Source organism: Mobula hypostoma, chromosome 25 (genome assembly GCF_963921235.1).
Source record: "Mobula hypostoma chromosome 25, sMobHyp1.1, whole genome shotgun sequence".
Lineage (NCBI taxonomy): Eukaryota > Metazoa > Chordata > Chondrichthyes > Myliobatiformes > Myliobatidae > Mobula > Mobula hypostoma.
In genome coordinates, this window is record NC_086121.1 from 41,963,879 (window position 1) to 41,986,222 (window position 22,344).

The following is a 22,344-nucleotide window of genomic DNA, read 5'->3' on the forward strand; positions in this document are numbered from 1 at the left end:
GACCTGAGTCATAAGGAAATATTGAATAGATTAGAACGGTATTCTGTAGAACGTAGAAGGTTGACAGGAGATTTGATAGAGGTATACAAAATGATGAGGGAGATAGGGTAAATGCAAGCAGACTTTTTCCACTGAGGTTTGGTGAGACTACAACAAGAGGTCATGGGTTAAGAGTGAAATCTGAAATATTTAAGGGGAACATGAGGAAGAACTTCTTCTCTCAGAGGATGGTGAGTGTGTGGAACGAGCTGCCAGAGTAAGTGGTAGAGGCAGATTCAATTTCAACATTTAAGAGAAGTTTGGATCAGTGTATGGATGGGAGGGGTATGGAAGGCTGTGGTCTGGGTGCAGGTCGATGGGATCAGGCAGATTAATGGTACAGCATGCACTAGATTGGCCAAAGGGCTTATTTCTGTGCTATAATTTTCTACGACTCTTTGAAGCAATATAGTGAAGGGACCATCAATCCTTTTATAAACCACTTTAATTTTGAATTATTATTGTCTATTAATAATTTAACACAAGTGGGATAATGATGCAAACACCATTGGGGATGTTTGAAGTAATAAGTTAGGACCTCGCTGTGTGTGCTAGATTAAAAAGTCTTGAGTCACATCCCTCCTGATTGATTTCAATGGAAATGATGTTAGCAGACCACTTACTTATTATTTCTTCTGATGAAGGGTCTTGGTTTTGTACCATTAACCTTATTTCTCCTTCTGCTGCCTGACTGCTGAGTGGTTCCAGCATTTTCTGCTTCCATTTCAGATATTCTGCATTTGTAGTTATTTTTTTTAATCTGGTTGTTTATTTTAGATCTTACAGTATGTACAGAAACATCTTCCAGTATCTCAGTCTGCCAACATGGCCTGGTCATTGGAACAACTTGCATGTTAAGGTCTGTGTTGAATTTAAAGGGGGCAAGACTACAGTGGCTAATGTAATGAAAGAGGCAATGGGATACTGGCCTTCTTCCACCAGGCAGTGAATAAAAGAGCGGAGAGGTTATGCTCCAGGGTTTTAACATATTAGCCAGACCTCAGCTGGAGTACTCTGAATAGGTGTGGTCATATCACTATAGAGAGGATGTGACAGTGCTGGAGAGGGTACACAGGCTCACCAGGTTGGATGGAATGAACTATTTTAGTTACAAGGACAGACTGGAGTGGTGGGGTAGGTTTTTCCTGGAGCAGAGGAGGTTAAAAGGGTTCATGACTGAGATATATAAAATTATAAGGGGTATAGATGTGGCAGACTGCAGGAATCTTTACCCTAAATCAGAGGTCAATAAAATAAGAGTACATAGACCCTCGGTGAGATAGGGAGTTGTCTATCCCAGCATGTGAAGACAGACTCCGGCGAATTGAGCGGACGAGACCTATGGAAGGTCCAACGGTCAAGAAGGCGGTCTCTGCAAGCGTCGTGGAAGGTGTAGAGCAGGACAAGACACAGAAGACGTCCTGGTCATCCACTGCGCCTAGTCCCATCTCCAGCCGTCTAGACTCTGTCTTGCCACTGGATCCAGATGGGAATTGGGAAGAGAGAGTGAGGCTGACGCTGCACAACTCTCCCTCACTTAAATCCAAATCACGCGCTAGTCTCGACACCATTATAATGGTGTCAAGGTCCTCATCGACGTCAACCGTGGACGAACAACAACATAGATTTAGGGTAAGGGATAAATAACTCAGAGGATTTTAGGGGAACCTTTCAGTAAATAGATGAAATAAACTTACTAAGAGATTTGTACCAGCAGAATTGCTGGCAGCATTTAAGAAGTGACTGGACAACCACTTGAATCACCCAGGCAAAGAAGTCCATGGGCCAATTAAGTGAATATGGGATTAGTACAGATGGTTGCCATGGAAATGGAAGGCTGAATGGCCTGATTTCATTCACGGTGACTCGGTGACCCTATGAGTCTTCCTAAGCAGACAAATGCCAAAAGCTGCTGTTGCTGGTTTCTTACCTGCTCATGGTCTCAAAGATTTTGAGGCTGGTGGGGTTCCTAATAAGCTTGTCCAACACGCCAACGATCTGGATGAACTTGGGCCTCTCATTGCGGTCTTTCTGCCAACAGTCCAACATTAGCTGATGCAGGGCAGCAGGGCAACCCATGGGAGCTGGAAGGCGATAACCTTCTTCCACAGATCTAATCACCTGCAACACAAATCAGGGATGAGTGGGAACTCAGCGGAAAGGTTCAATGAGTCAGCAACACGGAGAGGGAACTGAGCCTAAAGCTACATTAAGGAACATCACAATAACTCCATACACCAGGCCATATCATATCATGGGCCAGCAGAGGAAACCTGAGGGACTCACAGATGCCCAGTGGGATTTACCCATCCTTAGCATGAAGTCTATCACCCTACTTTCATGGAGATGCATATAGGGTACTCGTCACGTGGCAATATCAAGTAAGTTTTTCATTGCACCTGTGCACACATGTACATATGATAATAACCTTGACTTTGTCATTGCCTCTGACAAATAAGTTCTTCTTCCCAAAGACCACACTATCCATTTAATACCTATTTACATTTATCTAACTCTAATCGCATTTTGGCTTTTTGACGTTCTCACTGAGATACTACCACTCATCTACACACTATGAACAGTTTACAGTGGGCAATTAACCTGTTAACCTGCACATCTTTTGTGAAATGGGAGGAAGCTGAACAATCTGGGAATCATAGAGGTATTGAACACTACAGCACAGAAACAGGCCCTTCAGCCCACGTATTGCATGCCAGCCTGGTTTTCTTTCTAGTTCCATTTACTTACACCCAGACCATGGCCCTCTACATCCAGTGAAAATCTACAGAGAAAGTGGCAAAGATCCACACACTCAGCACCCAAGGTCAACATTCAACTGGTACCATGTGGCAGTGGATCTACCAGCTGTGCCACGGTGCCATTGCTCCAGCCGCTCAGGGCTGTATTTGATTCTGCTCCAGGCTTTTTCGTTAACTCTTATTTTTGGTATTCACTGGGGATCAGAAGGTCAGGGCTGGGATGGTGAGGTGGGGAGAGGACAAGATAGGAGGGGCAATAAGGCAGGGTCTGTGCAGGGACGAGTGTTGATATGGGTACAGGGGCACTACTAAGTCAAGAGATTTGGGAATGATACTAAGTTCTGGTTCCATAATGCTTTAAACAGGTGGCCTTTCGAGAAGGCAGAGTGATTATAGGCTTGGCTCCCAGATTTGAGGGGAATACTCAGAAAGAAAACTGATTACTGGCTTCCAGGCAGGAAGGAAAAACTTTAGAACAGGCTTGAGAGCCAGCGGGGATAAATTTATCCCTAAAGAAATGGGAAAAGGGTACCCAATAGGAGTGTATATGAGTAAGGTCAATAGTGGTCAGTAAACTTTGGGGAGAGGGAAGTGGGGGTTGTGGGAAGTTATCTGAAGCCATTGGTAGTCTCAGGGAGTGTGGTGACAGTATAGGTGATGGGGTGGTGTGGCGGCTGAAGGAGATATAGTTGCTCTTGGGGGATGCAGAAAGGGTCAGATATATTTGGGTAAAGAAATGTCTGGAAGAGAGGAGCAGCAGTTCAAAACAGGCTCGGTGTGAGTCAGTGAAGAGACGCAGAGACCCACGAGGCTGACTTTCCCCACCAGCAGGCCTCATCTCCCATCAGCTACCAGATGTCTTGAGGCCTGTTAAATGCAGCCACACAGGTGCTAGTGAAAACGGAGCCTCTGACAATTGGGTTGGCTGACTCTGCTCATAGTTGATCAAAAATGGAGCTGGATATGTTCATGGTAGGGTGGATTTGCGTTTCAGTCCATAAAAATATTCACTTCCAACTTTAAGAACAGATACGTTTTATAGGCAGGTGTCTAGGAGGCCCTGGAGGTGATATTCGATCTTACATGAGGCCCATGATGTTGTGCGTGACAGAGGGAAACTCATACACGCTTTCCCCTGAGAGGTCCAACTGATTATCAGCCACATGTCCCCATGGTACTGGGGTTCACATACAGTATATTTTATTAGTTTTAGTGGATCGTCGGTCACATGAGAGAAATTGAGAGAGATGCCCTGTATGTAACTGGGCAGGAAAGAGCATAAACACGGCACAGTTGATTAAAAACCTGCAGAGCAGTGCACAGACGGCTTTATAAGATTTTATATAGTGTAAATGACATTAAAGACTTGCTTTTCTGACAAGTCTTTTGTTCATATACTCTGTAATGAACCACATGAACTACACTGCGATAAACTATGCAGCATGGTAGATTAGCAGCAACACAACGCATTACAGCACCAGCTGTAAGATTGCCGTTTGATTCCTACCACAGTCTGTAAGCAGTTTGTACATCCTCCCCGTGATCACAGGGTTTTCTTTGGGTGCTCTGGTTTCTCCCACACTCCAAAGACATACAGCTTCGGTTATGCTATGTGGGGCGCTGGCCATGTTGGCGCCAGAAATTTGGCTGCACTTGCAGGCTGCCCAGCACAAATCTCACTGATTTGATTTGATGCAAACGAAGCATTTCACTGCCTGTTTCAATGAAATTGTGTCAAATAAAGTTAATCTCTTTGACCTTATTTTTAAGATTAACTGCGGGGAGACTTAGTAATACAGTGGCAAAGATGTTGATGACTAAGTGAAAAATTTGACAGTGTTTATTGACTGATCAACTTATGAAAACCTGAACTTGCACTGAATACAGACAAGTACACCACGGGAACATTGGCTCACAATGTGCTCAGCAAGATGCCAAATTAGACGAACCTGCATGCGATCCACATCCCTCCATTCTCTGCATATTTGTCTGTCTATCTAACAGCCTGTAAACAACTCTGTAATATCTAATTCCTCCACAACTCCTGGCCCTCACCACTCTGTAGGTAAAATCTTGCCTCACGCATCTTCTTTATACTTGACCCTTCTCATCTTCTGGACCATCCTTCCATCTGGGACTTTATCAAAGACCTTGCTAAAGTCTATGCAAACCATGTTCGCTCCTTTTGTTTTAGCAACTTACCGCAAAGTCATATTGACTATCTCTAATCAGGCCCTGCCTATCCAAACCCTTATATAGCTAGTCATTTACAATACCTTCCAATAATTTGCCCACTTATGACATCAGGCTCACCAGTCCATTATTTCCCAACTTATTCTTAAAGCCTTTCTTGAACAACAGAATAACACAAGCTGTCCTCCAGCATTTCAGAGATGGCTAAAAATGTAGTAAATACATTGCCACGGCACCTGCAATTTTTACTCAAGCCTCCCGCATGGTCTGACCGAACACCTCATCAGAACCTGGGGACTTATCCACCCTAATTTTCCTCAGGATAACAAGCACCTTCTCTTCAGTAATCAGGATATGGTCCACAACCTCACTATTGTTTGGCCTCAGTTCCACAGACTCTATGCCCATCTCCAAGAGACTCTACATCTGTCTTCTATATTCTACGTTCTACACATGATTGCCTACGTCTAAAGCAAAAAGCTTTAAATACCAGACCAACATGGGATATTGGGAGAATGAAGAAAGCACTGCAAAATCAGGCCTGTTTCTCAATACAACAAGGGTGGCAAGACAAACAGTTGAATACTAATAGTTAGTATTACAGCAAGCTTCACCATCTGACTGTTCGGTAACACTAACAAAGAATCAGACCAAAACCTGATCGGAAACAGGAGTTATTTAGTAACAAGACTTCAAAAATGGCCTCTTGTACATAACATAAATAGGCTTGAGAACAATACACTGCATTGAAACAGGACATTGAGGATGCAGACAATAGATGTTCATGTACCAACTTCTGAAGTTAATGTGTACATGCAAAACCACTGATGAAATGTAATTGATGAAACTGATTTGCTTCCTTGTTTTTTTAAGCTGTAACAGCAGGTAGAACAACTCTTTTTCGTATTACAGTAATGATAATTCTATGCTATTTTATTATTTCTGTAATATTTTATATAATTTTATATTATCTATTTGGTGTAGATAGGACTTGATGGCTGAAATGAACCTGAGGGTCTATTTATGTGCAGTATGACTCTATACATCTATTCAACATCACAACAAAATTCCTAATTAATCTACTCCGTTTCTATGGACACCATTGATCTCACAGTCTCAACTGAAGCCAAATCTATTTTTTGTGCATTTAAACTTTAACCAGTTTATAAAAATGATACCATTGCTCATTTTCAATGTTCAGTGAAGAATGTGTTTTATTTATCATATTCCATTTTCTGTCACAGTATAATGCCTGAAGAAAATCAATTTTACAGGAATTTTATGTGAGGAAGTGGCAGATTGTGTGATGAATCTGAAAAAATCATTCATTTCTCAAAGAACTGACAGAGGCATTCATTTCCCAGAAAGATTTCTGCGCAACATTGGATTGACTCTGTACCATACTCTCGCAACTTATCTGTGTTCTTCAACTTGCTCCATGATGCACAGTACCAATCACGCCAGGCCCCATCGAATACACTCGGGGTACCTGAAGCTGTAATGTTTTAACCACCTGTTACAACGCCAGAGGAGATGAATAATTCAACTGTCTGACAATAGTGTCGGCCTGCTTAACTCTGAGCACCAGCAGAGTCCACCAGCAGCACATCAAGTTTCAGATGATACTCAAGATGGTTAGATAACTGTGATCGAAGCAGTGGTGTGCTTTTTAGATTTCATTTCCCATTTTTGATAAAGCCTTCTATCTGAAATGTGGATCTTGCATCAGACGGCTGGAAACCTGATCCTTATCAGAAGGGTTGAGTCCAATGTGCTTTTTCTTTCAGTCGTTTCCTCTGCCCGGATCTGTCAGGTAACATCATCACTGCAAGATGGTAACTAGTGGAATGTTCTCACAGCCCAGAACAGATTGGGATAACAGCGTTACCACAGCAAGTCACAAAATGGTGATACAACTGTTGATAAACATGCAATCAATTAATAAAAACTAGAATCGAACAATGTCCATTACAATATGTACTCACAGGCTTTCACTCAAGTTGGTGTCTATCAGGGGGTGGCTAAAATTAGTTTCACAGTGTGAAGGCAGATAGATAACTGACGATTGTATGATCCTTCCTTTATTCCAATATTTCTTGACATCGGATTAACAGAAATATGCTTATAGTTTCTGGGGTTCATCAAAGCCTTTGTATAAGATAATATGAAGCAAAATTATTCCATTAACTGTTTGGCACGAGTCTATTACTGGATAGAAAAGGCACAATAGAAGTGAACCAGAATCTGATCATTCTAGTGCCAATTACCTCTGATTCTGCAAAGTTCCTCAGAGATTTGCAGGGATTAGGAGTTAGGAAATTGAAATGTCATGGTTGTTCGGAAGGGTTTGGTTACTTTGTCAAGCACTGCTTTACATCCGGTATGTTCTTGATATCAGGTTGAAACTCTGGGTGTCAGCCATCAGAAGCAACGCACGCAAAATGCTGAAGGAACTCAGCAAATTATGCAGCATATATGAAGGCGAATAAACAGCTACCTTTTCAGGCTGCGGCCCTTTGTCAGGAGCCAATACGAAGCGGGATTTTGGCCCAAAACTTAGACTGCTCGTTTCCCTCCAGAGATCTGCCTGATCTGCTGAGTTGCACCAGCATTTTGTGTGTGTTGCTCCTGAATTTCAGCATCTGCACAGCCTCTTGTGTTTAAGCTCTCTCACTGAGAGGGAGAATGATGAGAGACTTGAATCTGCTCTCGCTACCATTTCTCTTAAATTAGTTGAGCCTCCTTTATATTTTGCTTTCATATTTTCGATAATTACTTTCTCCTTTTGTGCTTTTTAAGGGCAGAGCTGGGAGAATGGGGAGAGGAAGGTTGAGCAGCTGGGTGGGGGTGGCGGGGTGGGCTGCACCAGATTCTATCTTCATCATTTTTCACAGTTAGAGTATTCTCTTCAAACATCTTTCTCATAGGTTATTTCCCAGGTTTACTTCCCTTAAAAATGTTCCATCTTCCAGCACGCTGCAGGCCTAGTAAAAGTTCACTGACGTCAAACACTGCCCCCGGTTCGCTCTCCACAGGATCCACTTGACCTCCTTGCCATCTCCAGCAACATCACGTCTTAAGCTCAGAGCAAGTCACATGACCAGAGAATGAATGGCTTAAAAATATTCAAAGGAGAGGTAGCAGATAAACGCCTAACTACAGAATGATTCTCCATTTATCCCAACGTTCCTTGACAGCAGATTAGCAGCAAATGACTTATACAGCCCTGGCAAAGAAGGTTTGATCTCAACCTCAGGTACTGTCCTTGTAATGTCTGCATGTTCTCTCTGTGACCAGCTGGGTCTCCCTCAGGTACTCCAGCTTCCTCACAAATCCCGAATGGATGCTGGTTGGCGGATGTAAATGATCCCTAATGTAGCTGGGTGGGAGAAGGGGGTACTGATGGGTGTGTGAGAAGTGGAAAGCAAACAAAGCAATAGAAATGCTGGAAAAAGTCAGAGTTATTATAGACTCAATGGGCGAAACGGCTTCCTTCTATATAGCTATGAGATAGAAAATGATGTTGAATTTGAAATCAAAGTTCAAAGTATATTTACTATCTAAGTATGTAAACCATATACTACCTTGAGATTCATCTTCTTGCAGACAGCTGCAAAGCAAAGAAACAAAATAGAACCCACAAAAAAACCATCAACCCATCAAAGACCGTCAAGCATCCAATGTGCGGAAAGAGAACGAATTGTGCAAACAATAAAAAGTAAAGGTCGCTGTAGTGTAGCGGTTAGTGAGATGCTCTGACAGCTCGGGGTATCCCGGAGTTCACCGTTCGGCAAGGAGTCTCCGTAATGCCTCACCGCAGAATGTGTGGCTTTTCTCCAGGACCTCCACAGTCCAAAGGCCTACCAGGTAGGCTATTGTAGAATCGGCCCGTGATTATGTTAGGGTTAATCAAGTTTGCTGGGGATCGCTAGGACGGTGTAGTTCGAAGGGCCAGAAGGGCCTAATTCATGCGGTATCACAAAAATAAATAGATAAGCAAATAATAGACAGAACATGAAGCACAGAGTTCCCGACAGTGAGCCCACAGACTCAGAGCCAGTTCAGCGCTGAGGCAAGTGAGGACAGTCCAGGAGCCCGATGGCTGCAGGCCACAAACACAGAGCCAGTTCAGCGCTAAGGCGAGTGAAGACAGTCCAGGAGCCCGATGGCTGCAGGCCACAGACCAGAGTCGGTTCAGCGCTGAGGCGAGTGAAGACAGTCCAGGAGCCCGATGACTGCAGGCCACAGACACAGAGCCAGTTCAGCGCTAAGGCGAGTGAAGGCAGTCTAGGAGCCCGATGGCTGCAGGCCACAGACCAGAGTCGGTTCAGCGCTGAGGCGAGTGAAGACAGTCCAGGAGCCCGATGGCTGCAGGCCACAGACTCAGAGTCGGTTCAGCGCTGAGATGAGTGTCAATGGCTGCAGGCCACAGCTGCAGAGTCATTGCAATGCCGAGGTGATTAAAGCCTCATGGAGTAGTGAGCTGAACATTAATTTGTCCTTTGCCCTTGACCTGGAGACCTTAATGTTTTTAATCTGGCTTGGCACTTGAATCGGCTAAACATTGGTTCATTTTCTGCTCTCAGGCCTAGGCTCCGCTGCTTCAATCCCCCCAAAATTTCAATCCAGACTGAAGTCCATTTCAACAATGCTGCCAAGGCCATACAGATGGTTCAAAGGTCCATCTCCCAAAAGGAAATTACAGGCTGCGAATCACTGTGATCATGGTCCAGAAAACGTACATTTAATCAAATAGATTGTCATTTTATTTGCGGCCTGCAAAACATCACTGTGTCTTGCCAGTGCCACTTCAGGAATATGATCATATGATACACTTTAGGAAAGAATCCCTTTTCTCTTGAGAAAAGGCTGAGGTGTGATCTATTAGAGGTCTTTAAAATAATGAAAGTATTGACAGTGATACAGAGATAGAGGGTCTACTTGTAGGGAAGAATATAACCGGAGACAACCAACGTAAAATGGGCATCAGGAGAATTCAGAAGAAATTACTTTACTCAAAGAGTAGTAGGATTATACCGAGTGGTTGGAGCAGATAGTCTGTACACATTTCAGAGGAGGATGGATCAGTTACAAGAAGGGAAAGGAGTGAGGGTTTGGAGAATCAAGATTTAGATGAGTAAAGATGGAAGGAGCTTTGAGAAAAGCATTAAAGTTGACAGGAAGTGGAAGGGCCAAATGGCCTGATACTCCTTTGTACATCCTATCAGATCTGAAACAGTATACAATATCCCTTCTTCTTGGGTAGGAAGTCACATTTGATGCGGAGCAGATAAAGACAGGTTTATAATGTCAATCTGCCAGTTTCGCTGTTTAAGTTACTGCTGTAAGGAAGGTATTCCAAATGTATTTAATTGATTGAATCTAAACAAACCAATGGTTGCAGTGGGTTTTGATGCCCCCAGATCATTAGCCTGGGCTTTTGGATTACTAGGTCATTAGTCTGAGCCACTGGATTACTAGTCCAGTAATTTAATCATTAAACTACTTCAGTACAGCAACACTTGCTGCTTTATATGTATTACTGTAACTCCTTGCACTCCCTCGACATCTCAAAGCAGCAAGATTTACATTTATATAGTGTCCTTAGAATACAAATTGTCCAAGATTCTCCATGGAAACATCTAGCATTTTTAAGTTTCCGTATCGGATATAGAGTATCAGTTCTCTTCATATTTTTGAGTTGAACTAATATAATGTTGCTATTCAGTTCACTCCAGCTCATGACTTTTGTCCAGTGACATCTGATGAGTGGGTCTGCCCTGTGAGAGGACTCCTGTTCCTGATATCTGTGGCCTACTATTCAGAGAGAGAAATAAATGAAAACAGAGGATTTTATTTGCCTTGCCAAGACTTAAAACACGCAGTAGGTGTGGGATGGGAGGACAGCCCACAGAAATGAACTGAAAACTTGTAAGAACTCCAGTGGCTTCCTCGCCCCGTGCATGAATGTAAATGAATCTAATCAGCGCTAAACACCATGGTTCCACCTGATTTAGCTGACAACTCAAACGTTGAAATGATTGACTGATTACAATGGGGGGAGTGAGAAAGAAGCATTTGATTAAATGTGGTGTTACGTACCCCGTAACTGGGTTGCCAAACCAGCAGAAATGGATCACTCAGTTGGAGTCTGGATTACTGGAACTAAGGAAGTTTTATTAAAGAAATAAGCAACACAGTACTCTAATCAAAAGGATAATAAATGCAACAGTTCAGCAATGATAAACACACATGTACACAGAACTAGGATAATAGAGTCAATCAAGCTCTATCATCGTCTAGGGGTAAATGACCAGTTTCAAAGTGACGCAAAGTTCAGTTCAGTTCACAGTAATCACTGCCGTGCCAGTGGACGGGGTGGGGGGGGGGGGGAAGGAGAGAGAGGGTGAAAGCGAATGAATATTCAAAACGGCTTCCACACAGACCTTCGATATTCCTCGCAGTCAGCTTTCGGGCGAGCCCTTTGTAATGTCTTCTGAGGTCACCGACTGTGACCCCTCTGTTTCAGATACGATCGTTCCTCAGCGGTGAACCCGGCACCCAGGCAAGGGCGAACACACACCAGGTTCCCGCCGATCGTACCTTTCCACCCTGTGCATCTCTAGCTTGAACCCGCGACCAGCCCTCCAAAAACTCCCACCGACTTGTGGGAGGCGCACCGCTTCCAGGGTCTCGTTACCTCGTGGCGTTGTGTGTGTTGCCTTAGCGAACCTGTCCCTTTTTATCCCCCTGCTGGGTTATTGCCTGTCCATCACACTTCAAACAGTTCAGGGTTCAAAAAGGAGCCGATCTTGACAGCTCTCAGATCCTGTCTCCTTCCGTTAAACTCTCCCGTCTCTTCATTAACATTTCCAAATGCTGCTCCATTGTCTTCCTTATCTCTCTTTCTCCTGAAGACAGGTGGCAGATCAACTGTTGACCCCACTGGTGCCAGCACAGGACAGTTAACATCTTAATCTATGTGTACTCTTTGTAACCTTTTTTCGTCACAGTGGCAATAAGGACTCCTGGAGAAATTGAATCAAAAGGGCATCAGGAGCACACAATAGTGACAAGAGTCACAAAGGAAGGTGGTTGTTATTGCTAACAGCCAATTATCTCAATACCAGGGTGTCACAGAAAAAGTTCAGGGTAGTCTCAAAGGTTCCAATATCATCAGCTTCTTCATCTGTTTCATTGCATCTGGATCTATTCCATTCACAACCTTTAAGCTAATAAGACATTGCATGTCTGCATGTACAAAAACTAACAATCAGCCCTGATTATATATAACACGCAGTATTTACGCAATGACCACATCCAATCAGTATCTTTTCGTTATATTTAGTTTCAGTAAAAATGCCCTTCCATTAATCCAGTGTCCTATTGGCCAGTATTCTATCTGGACCAGTGATATACGTACTACCATCACAAGAGGAGCACAAATGCTGGGAACTCTCTGAACTTCCTGGCTTCTAATATCGACAACGACAAAATTGGCACAGGATGGGATACTGTCCATTTGCAACACACACAAAATGCCTGAAGAAATCAGCAGCATCTATGGCAATGAACACACAGTCAACCATTTGGGCTGAGACCCTTCATCAAGTCCTGATGAAGTGTGCCGGGCCAAAACGTCAACTGCTCATTTTCGTCTATAGAGTCATAGAGAAGTACAGACAGAAGCAGGCTTTTTGGCCCATCTAGTCTGTGCAGAAACCATTTAGAATGCCTATTCCCATCAACCTGCACCAGAACCACAGCCTCCATACACCTACTATCCATGGACCTATCCGAACTTCTCTTGAACCACTTGTCCTGGCAGCTCATTCCACACTCTCATGACCGTCTGAGTGAAGAAGTTTCCCCTCATGTTCCCCTTAAACTTCTCACCTTTCACCTTTAACCCATCACCCAACCTCAGTGGAAAAAGCCTACTTGCATTTATCCTGTCTATAACCCTCATAATTTTGTATACCTTTCTTAATCTCTTGTCGATCTTCTATGTTCTAAAGAATACAGTCCTAACCTATTCAATATTTCCTTATAACTCAGGTCTTCCAGCCCCAGCAACATTCTTGTAAATTTTCTCTGTATTCTTTCAGCCTTGTTTACATCTTTTTAGGTAAGTGACCAAATCCTCAGTACTCCAAATTAGGCCTCACAAATGTCTTATACAAGTTCAACATAACATCCCATCTCCTGTACTCAATACATTGATTTATGATGGCCAATGTGCCAAAAGCTTTCTTTATGACCCTATCTACCTGTGATGCCACTTTAGACGAATTATGGACCTGTATTCCCAGATCCTTTTGTTTTACACACTCCTCAGTGCCCTACCACTCATTGTGCAAAACCTCACACTTGTTTGCATTAAATTCCATCTGCCATTTTTCAGCCCATTTTTCCAGCTGATGCATAATCTCTGCAAGCCATGATAGCCTTCCTCACTGTTCACTACACTCCCAATCTTGGTTTCATCTGCAAATTTGCTGATCCAGTTAACCACATTATCATCCAGATCATTGATATAGATGACAAACAACAAACAAGCTAGCATCATTCCCTGCGTCACAGGCCTCCAATCAGAGAGCTAAACCTCTACGAACACACTCTGGCTTCTCCAACAAAGCCAATGCTTAATTCAATCTACAAACTCATCTTGAATGCTGAGTGACTGAACTTTCTTGACCAGCCTCCCATGTGGGACCTTGTCAAATGCCTTACTAAAGTCCGTATAGAGAGCATCACCTGTCTTACTTTCCTTGTCACTTCCTCAGAAAACTCTATAACATTGGTTGGATATGACCTATCACACACAAAGCCATGCTCTTTATCCAGATAGTTATATATACCATCTCTTAAAGTACCTTCAGCATTGAGTACCTCCAGTATTCTGTGTGTGTTACCCATGACTTCCAACACCTGCAGAATCTCTTATATCTCTGACACTTGAGAATCGTAGCACCATCCGGGTCAAAGCAGTCCGTTTGATTGGCACCCTATCCACCACTTTGGCAGTAATTGCATGGAAACAGAATAATGTCCAGCTCCAAGGTAAACCCAGCTTCATTTGTAGATAAGTCTCCAACTGCTCATAGTCCCTGGACCTAAATGATAGAAGACTCTACCCAACAGCACTGTGGTTATACCTTCACTACAGAAATCCAATAGATTGAGGTGATGACTCATAAGAATCTAAAGGGCAATTAGACAATAAATAGACAATAAATGTCATAAGGCTCTGAAAGCCAAAACACTGAAGCCTGAGGCAACGGAGAAGGCAAACAGTATATTTCTTTTTATTGCAGATGTAAGTGAATAAGAAATCATAAAGAACCTTGCTGAGAGCAGACCTAGTCTCCTTTTCACTGAGGGAGTGTAATGAAAGTTCACTAGACTGTTTCCTGGGATGTCAGCTTAGCGACTGAGTAGACTAGACCTCTTTTCTCTGGAGCTCAGGGAAATGAGAGAGGACGTTATTGAAACTTAGAAGATCCAACGAAGTAGAAAAAGAGATAGTTCCAAAGGCAGAAGAGCATAATACGAGGAGCTACCATCTCAAAATAAGAGATAAGCAAATTAGGACGAAGATGAGAATGATTGCTTTTTGCTCAGCCAATGGTAAATCCGGAGGTCAGTAATTTTACTGAAAAATCAGATAGTATAGAGTAGGGGTCCCCAGCCGTTTTTGCACCGCGGACCGGTTTAATATTGACAATATTCTTGCAGACCGGCCAACCGGTGGTGGGGGGTGGTGCTAATCACGACTGGAATATAGGTGATAAGCCAACTAAGTCACTTATAAGTGGCTAATGCACTCAGTTTCGTTTCTAAAAGGGTTTATCTAATGAATTTAATATTAAACACACCGCATATTTTCCCCGTATGAACATACAAAATCATTGCAACACACCAATATCGCTGAATCAGTGGGAGCCCTGGGCTTGTTTTCCTGCAACAAAACGGTCCTATCGAGAGGTGATGGGAGACAGCGATACTCGAAGGGGATTCCTTGTATCCAGTCTATTCCGCAATTTAGTTTTTGTTGCATTCATTGCAGAAAAATCTGCTTCACAGTGATATGATGTTGGAAATGCTAGCAACATTTTCAGTGCTTTTATGGCTATCTCAGGATGTTCAGCCTTGACTCTGATCCAGGATGCCAGCAGAGATATTATGTCAAACATAATTTTCAGCCCGCCGTCACTTTCAAGCTCGAGGAGTTGATCTTCTTCCCGCGCTGATGTAGATGACGCTTGGGTAATGATCTCGCGTGGTTAATAACCTCAAGTGCGTAATGACCTCGCGTGCGTTCAAGTTCCAACAGTCGGCTTGACAGGAAATGAGGAAAGGTGCAGCTAACTCATATCGTTTCATATCGCCAAATCATATAGTTTCCTTGCGGCCCGGTAGCACATGCTTTGCGGCTCGGTGGTTGGGGACCACTGGTATAGAGCTCAGGATATCAGAGGTATCTTTGTGAAAGAATAGGAAACTTTAGAGAGGGTGCAGAGAAGTATTACGAGGATACATGGAGTAGAGATCAGTCTTTGAAGGAAATTGAATAAGCTAGATCTTTTCTCTTTGGAATGATGAAGGATGAGAGGCAATTTGATAGAGATGATGTAGAAGATTATCAGAGGCAGCCACCACCTTTTTTCCCAGGGTGGCATTGGCCAACAGCAGAGACTATTTGTTACAGGTGTGTGGAGGAAAGTTTAGGGGAGAAATCAGAGTTAGATTTTTCTACAGAGAAACGTGGCTGCCTGGAATGCGCATTTAGAGATGGTGGTAGAGGCTGATATAATAGGTACACGTAAAAGATTCTTAGATAGGCACAAGGGTCTCAGCCTGAAATATTGACTGTTTGCTCATTTCCATAGATGCTGCCTAACATGCTCTGTTCCTCCAGCATTTTGTGTGTGTTGCTTTGGATTTCCACCATCTATAGACTTTTTTGTATATAAGGAAAATGCAGGTTTATGGGCTCTGTTGGGGGGTTGGGGGAGGGTTACAATGCAACATCATGGACTGACAGACCCATACTGTGTTATACCATTCTATGCTGTATGATTTGAAGCATATGGTCCTACACAAGAAAATGGGGCTAAGGTAGAAGATCAGCTATAATCTTGATGAACGATGGAACAGGCTTGAAGAGCTCACCCCTGTTCCTACCTTGTCAGGGTAATTGGAGATGCACTCCAAATACTTGCCCTTCTACTGGTGCTTAACTTCCAATAGTAGAATCTAAAAATCATAGTTTCTGCAAAAGTCAAAGGAAATCCCAGAGATCCTGGGTGGAGGTGGAAGAGTGGACATAGGCTTGGTGTGCTGCACTACGTGAGTACGGGAGAACCCTAGATCATTCAGTGAGCTGAGTAATAGAGTCATACAGTGACAGAGGACAGAAACAGTTCCTGTGGCTTTGTCTTTCCCTCCCAAGTCCACATCAACCTTTGATCATCAACTTACACTTATCCTTCCCAACCCCATCCAATTCTAACACATTTCCATCGACTCCTTCTGGAGCCCATGACTCACCTACTTATGAGGGGCAATTTATACTCGTCAATGAACCTGCATGTCTTTGGGACTTGGGAGGAAACCAGGATACAAAAATGCATGAAACCCAGGAGCACCTGCAGGCTCCTCCCAGTCTCTATCCTTCTAATAAGAGTCACCTGTAACTTATTTCTAGCTCATCACCTGCAGCCTATTTAAACCCAGCTCTCATACACAATCTCTGTTCCAGCCAGATCAACCAGTTGCTCCTAGCCTTCAGTTACCTTGTTGCCTGTTGCGTTTAGTATCCGTTCTCTCTTGTTTTGAGACATCATGTGGCTTGCTATTTTTGCAGTCCATTATTAAAGTTATCACTCACCACTGAATCATCTCCGCTGCTCTGCTTTTGTGTTGAGTCTCCTCTACATTTCCTGACAGGATGAGTGAACCAACGATTCACCCAGCAGAGTTTGCTTGCCTAAAGGAAACCGTCCATTGACTTGAGCACATGATTCAGAAGCAGCAGGAGACAAACCACTGACCATCTGTTCACCACTCTGAACCAACTCTCCAAATTGATACAGCAACCCTGCACCAGTCAAGCACCTCCTTCCCAGTCCTGGATTCTGGTGTCTGAATGCTTTGATGCAAACAACCCAATGCCACAATGTCCTATCTCAAGTGCATCATACAGTTCAAGCTCCAGTATTCTCTGTATTCAATGGCCTGAGCCAAGATTGCCTTCATCGTCTCTCTCTTGACTGGGCAAGCTCTGACCTGGGTCTCTACTAACTAGGACAATAAAGCCATCATTTTCAATAAAAATCCAGAGTTCACCACTGAGATGTGGTGAGTTTTCAGAAAGTGAAAGGGAGGCAGTGGATCACATACTTCATCTGTGTTAAGGCTGACACTTTGTGCTAAATTACACCGTGGAATTCAGGACCCTCATGGCAGAATGTGACTGGAATGTGGAAGCATTGCTGGCCCATTACCATCATGCTTCTCAGAGCGCTTGAAAGGCAAATCATCTACACAAGAGATGCCCACCAATCTTGACAGCTTCATCATTCCTTAGATTCACGTCATCGTGGATGGAATGTGCAGTACTTGGTCAGATATGAAGGGTATAGCCCACAGGAGAGATCTTGGGTGCTGTCCATTTACATGTTGAATCCAATACTCATCAAGGAGATCCACCAGTCCAATCCAGATTGTCCTGAGCCATGGGGGCAGCAGTGGGAGGGGGAGGTCCTATCAGGCCTCCAAGAGGCAGGCATCTCTAGTCCTTACCAGCTAATAGGAGTCCATTCATTCCTCACTCATCACCTGCAGCCCATTTAAACCCAGCTGTCATCCACAGTCCTTGTTAACTCATTGAACCACCAGACCTCAACAAGTTGTGCCCAGCCTTCAGTTGCCTTCTTGCTTGTTGTGCTTAGTATCTGTTCTATCTTGTATTGTGGCCTATCATGGCTTGTTATTTTTGCAGTCTATTATTAAAGTGATCGCTTATCACTGAGTCCTTCCTGCTGCCCTGCTTTTGGGTCAAGCCTCCTTTAAGTTTCCTGACGGAGATTTCACATGTGATCACAGAGGGAATGTGCAAATTCCACACTGGTAGCAATTGAGATCGAGATTGATCCTGGGCCTCTGGAGCTATACTTGTTATGCCACTGTGCTGCCCCAGACTTCTGGCCTCTCGGCGGATTAGTGTACCTAGCACAATGCTGGATAAAGCAGAAGATCCAGTAGGCAGGCAGTCAGTGATCCTAAGTTACGGATAATCTTCCTCACTAATTTTTGTTTACATTCAACTATTTAATTGACTTTTAATCACTTTTGAGAGTTTCTCAAATACAGGGGCACAAAACACCTTTAATTTTTTTAGGACACAAAAGATTCTGCAGATGTTGGAAATATTGCGCAATGCACACAAAATGCTGGAGGAACTCAGCAGGTCAGGCAGCATCTGTGGAGATAAGTAAACAGTTAATCTCCTGATGAAGGGTGTTGGCCTGAAACATCAACTGTATTATATGTAATTGACAGAGAGTCCGGGAGAGTTAATGGGAATGTGGAAAGAAAAAAAATGTAGAATTAGTGTAGGAATGTTGTGTATGGAAGTTTGATGATCAGCACACAGTCATGCAGTATGACTTCTTAACTCTAAGAATAAGTACATGAATGCCACAGGTGAGTTTATTTGGCTTACAGCTGGCAGCATATTCTACAGCAATATTTATATACCTTGTGGATTTTTCAGTATTTTGACAAAGAAAATCAGACTGGAGTTTCTCACTCAGTTACCTGTCAGGAAGAAGTTGCTGAACGCACTGGCAGATTCAAAAGGAAAGTAATTTATGTCCATTCCACTGAATACAGTCATTCAATACTACAATAATATTTGTTTAGACAAAGTTGTGGATTTGACAAGAGATGTAATACAGTTTAAAAGTTTATGGCAGCAATAAGTCAGAGCCAGATCAAACAAGCAGAAGTTGCTGAAGACGCCTGATCAGCTCTCTGATAGGTCTCCCAAGTCCTCTCTTTGCTCCAGAATTGCCTGTTGTCCCTTCACTCCAAAACTCACCCCCTCAACCCTTCCGCCTCTTTACCTTGGTCCTCCTCTTTTGAAAGCTTTTTAAGTTCAGAGTAAATTTACTATCAAAGTACATATATGTCACCATATACAGGCCCAAGATGTATTTTCTTGCAGGCATACTCAATAAATCCATAATACAATAATAACAATATAGAATCAATAAAAGACCGCACCAATTTGGGCATTCAGTCAGTGTGGAAAATGCAACAAATACTTACTTGGTATTTATTTGATATTTATTAATATCAACAACATGAGATGAAGAGCCCTTGAAAGTGAGTCCATTGGTTGTGGGAACATTTCAATGATGGTGCAAGTGAAGTTGAATGAAGTTATCCCCTTTGGTTCAAGAGCCTGAAGTCTGAGGGGTAATAACTATTCCGGAACTTGGTGGTTTTAGTCCTGAGGCTCCTGTACTTTCTTCCTGATGTTAGCATTGAGAAGACAGCATGACCCGTGTGATGGGGTCCCTGGTTATGGATGCTGCTTTCCTGCAACAATGTTTCCTGTAGATGGTGGGAAGGGTTTCACCTGTGATGGACTGGGCTGTGACCACTACTTTTGGTACGATTTTCCTTTCAAGGGCATTGGTGTTTCCAAATCAGGCTGTGATGCAGCCCCTCAATATACTCTCTACCGCATGGGAAGTTTAGAGAAGTTCGTCAAAGTTTTAGATGTCATACCAGATCTTCGCAAACTCCTAAGGAAGTAGAGGTGCTATTGTGCTTTCTTTGTAATTCCACTTACATGATGGGCCCAGGACAGGTCCTCTGAAATGATAACACTGAGGAATTTAAAGTTACTGACCCTCTCCACCTCTAATCCTCCAGTGAGGACTGGTTCCTAGACCCCTAGTTTCCTTCTCCTGAAGTCAATAACCTTGGTCTTGCTGACATTGATCAGGAGGTTGTTGTGGCACCGTTCAATCAAATGTTCATTCTCCCTCCTATATACTAACTTATCACCACCTTCGTGGTCAGCAAACTTGAATATAACATTAGAGCTGCACCCAGCCACACGGTCATAGGTGTAAAGCAAGTAGAGCAGGGGACTAAATACACAGCCTTGGGGTGCACCTCTGCTGATGTTGATTGTGGAGGAGATGTTTTTGCCAATCCGAACTGACTGGGATCTGCAAGTGGGGAAATCGAGGATCCAGTGGCACAAGGAGGGATTGAGGCCAAGGTTTTGAAGCTTTTTGATTAGTGTTGAATGCGTGACAGTATTGAATGCCAAGCTGTAGTCCTTAAAGAGAATCCTAATGTACTGATGTGTGTGTGTGTGTGTGTGTGTGTGTGTGAGAGAGAATTCAAAGTACTTAAATGAGCAGAACCAAAATCATAAATACACTCATGATTTGGAAGGTGATTGTATCTGTAGCTGGAATCTCTTTTAAAAAATATTTTGAAGTGTTTTAGTGGTAATAAAGATGGCCCTTCGAAGTGCTTACTCTATTAACATGTCTGTAGCAGGACTCAATACTCACGTCTCGGTTTGTCATATTCCAATACGGCCTCTCTCCGTATGAAGTGACCTCCCACATGACCACCCCGTAGCTCCACACATCACTGGCTGAGGAGAACTTGCGATATGTAATGGCCTCTGGAGCTGTCCAGCGAATTGGAATCTTTCCTCCCTGCAGAAAAGGTTTTACAATTAGGGCAAGTTCAAAAAATAAAATCCTGATTGTTCTCTCTATGTCTAAAGCAGACAGACAATTTTCAAGACATTAGATATTACATTAAATATTGATTAATTGGTGTTTGCGCATGGCCAAGTGGTTAAAGTGTCGGTCTAGTGATCTGAAGTTCGCTAGTTCGAGCCTCAGCTGAGGCAACGTGTTGTGTCCTTGAGCAAGGCACTTAACCACACATTGCGCTGCGACGACACCGGTGCCAAGCTGTATCGGCCCTAGTGCCCTTCCCTTGGACAACATAGGTGGTGTGGAGAGGGGAGACTTGCAGCATGGGCAACTGTCGGTCTTCCATACAACCTTGCCCAGGCCTGCGCCCTGGAAACCTTCCAAGGCGCAAATCCACGGTCTCATGAGACTAACAGATGCCTAAAAATTGATTAATTGATTAGTACTTGAAAGGAGAACAGGTTTCACTGTGAAGGAAGAGCAGGGGAGTATAAGCTGGTAAATCACCATTTTGTATGATTTGAAGGCTCAATGAAAATATAAGGTTCATTATTTAGAACACTGTGAAGATAAAGAAGTGGTACGCACTGTGCAGTGAGTTTAACATAAGGATCCGAACCTGCAGGGTATGAAGCTTGCTCCTGCCACTCTCTACACTAACCCCATCCACACACAAACCCATGCCAACACTCCTGAATCCCACAGATTTCACTGTCAGTACTCTGCCTGTGAACATACTGTGCTGCCTGTAAAGAGACAGACCTCAAGGATGTATATCGTTTACATACTTCAATAATGAAGGTACTTTGAACTTTGAACTCTGTATGGAAGACTACTTTGGGCAGGGAGGACCACAGAATTCAGGCATATACACGAATGCAGTTCAGCCCAGGGCATCAAATGACAATTTAACAAATTAACAACAATTGGATCCAAAGCAAGTTTAATCGATCACCACAAAATCAAGGACTCCCCTTTGGATTGGTGATTACAGTAGATTTTAAAGTCTCTTTATCACTCATTTTCACCTATCAGTAAAAACTGAGACCAATTATAAATACAAGAAAGTCTGCAGATGCTGGAAATCCAAAGTAACACACACATATTGCTGGAGGAACCCAGGAGGTCAGGCAGCATCTATGGAAATGAATAAACAGTTGACATTTTACACCAAGACCCTTATTCAGGAGTACATTGAGACCAATATTACAGTGCTTACTGACACCTGACTGCGAGCTAACTTGGGCTAGGTTAGTTACAAAGATTAATGTTCAGTACATGGAACACAATATATGTGTCGACTAGCAGGGGCAAAAGAGTGTCAACATTGTGACAAGTCCCTACTATAATCTGGCCATACCACACTTGGCATATCTAGAGATATTTTGAGCAACAGAACGCACAATTAGGAATATTGATACAGCACAAGAGATTCTAAACCATAGCACAATATGGACTTTTGAAGTACGGCCACTGTGTAACATCCATAGCCAATCTACACAGAATGAGGTGTCAGAAGCAATGACATAATTATGATATTGTTTATAGAAAGAAAGGGATCATACAGGATGGAAACAGACCATTTAGCCTCT

General features: G+C 43.2%; 1 protein-coding gene across 2 annotated transcripts in view; it reads right to left on the minus strand.

The window, feature by feature from the left end:
- The window catches only part of epha8 (eph receptor A8), a 390,012-nt gene that overhangs the window by 40,988 nt on the left and 326,680 nt on the right, over positions 1-22,344 (minus strand). For both annotated transcript variants that reach the window (XM_063032812.1, XM_063032813.1), the window contains 2 exons: positions 20,597-20,746; positions 1,970-2,160 (listed from right to left, as the gene is read on the minus strand). In XM_063032812.1, coding sequence (XP_062888882.1) covers positions 1,970-2,160; positions 20,597-20,746 — 341 coding nt within the window. The remainder of the gene's footprint in view (positions 1-1,969; positions 2,161-20,596; positions 20,747-22,344) is intronic.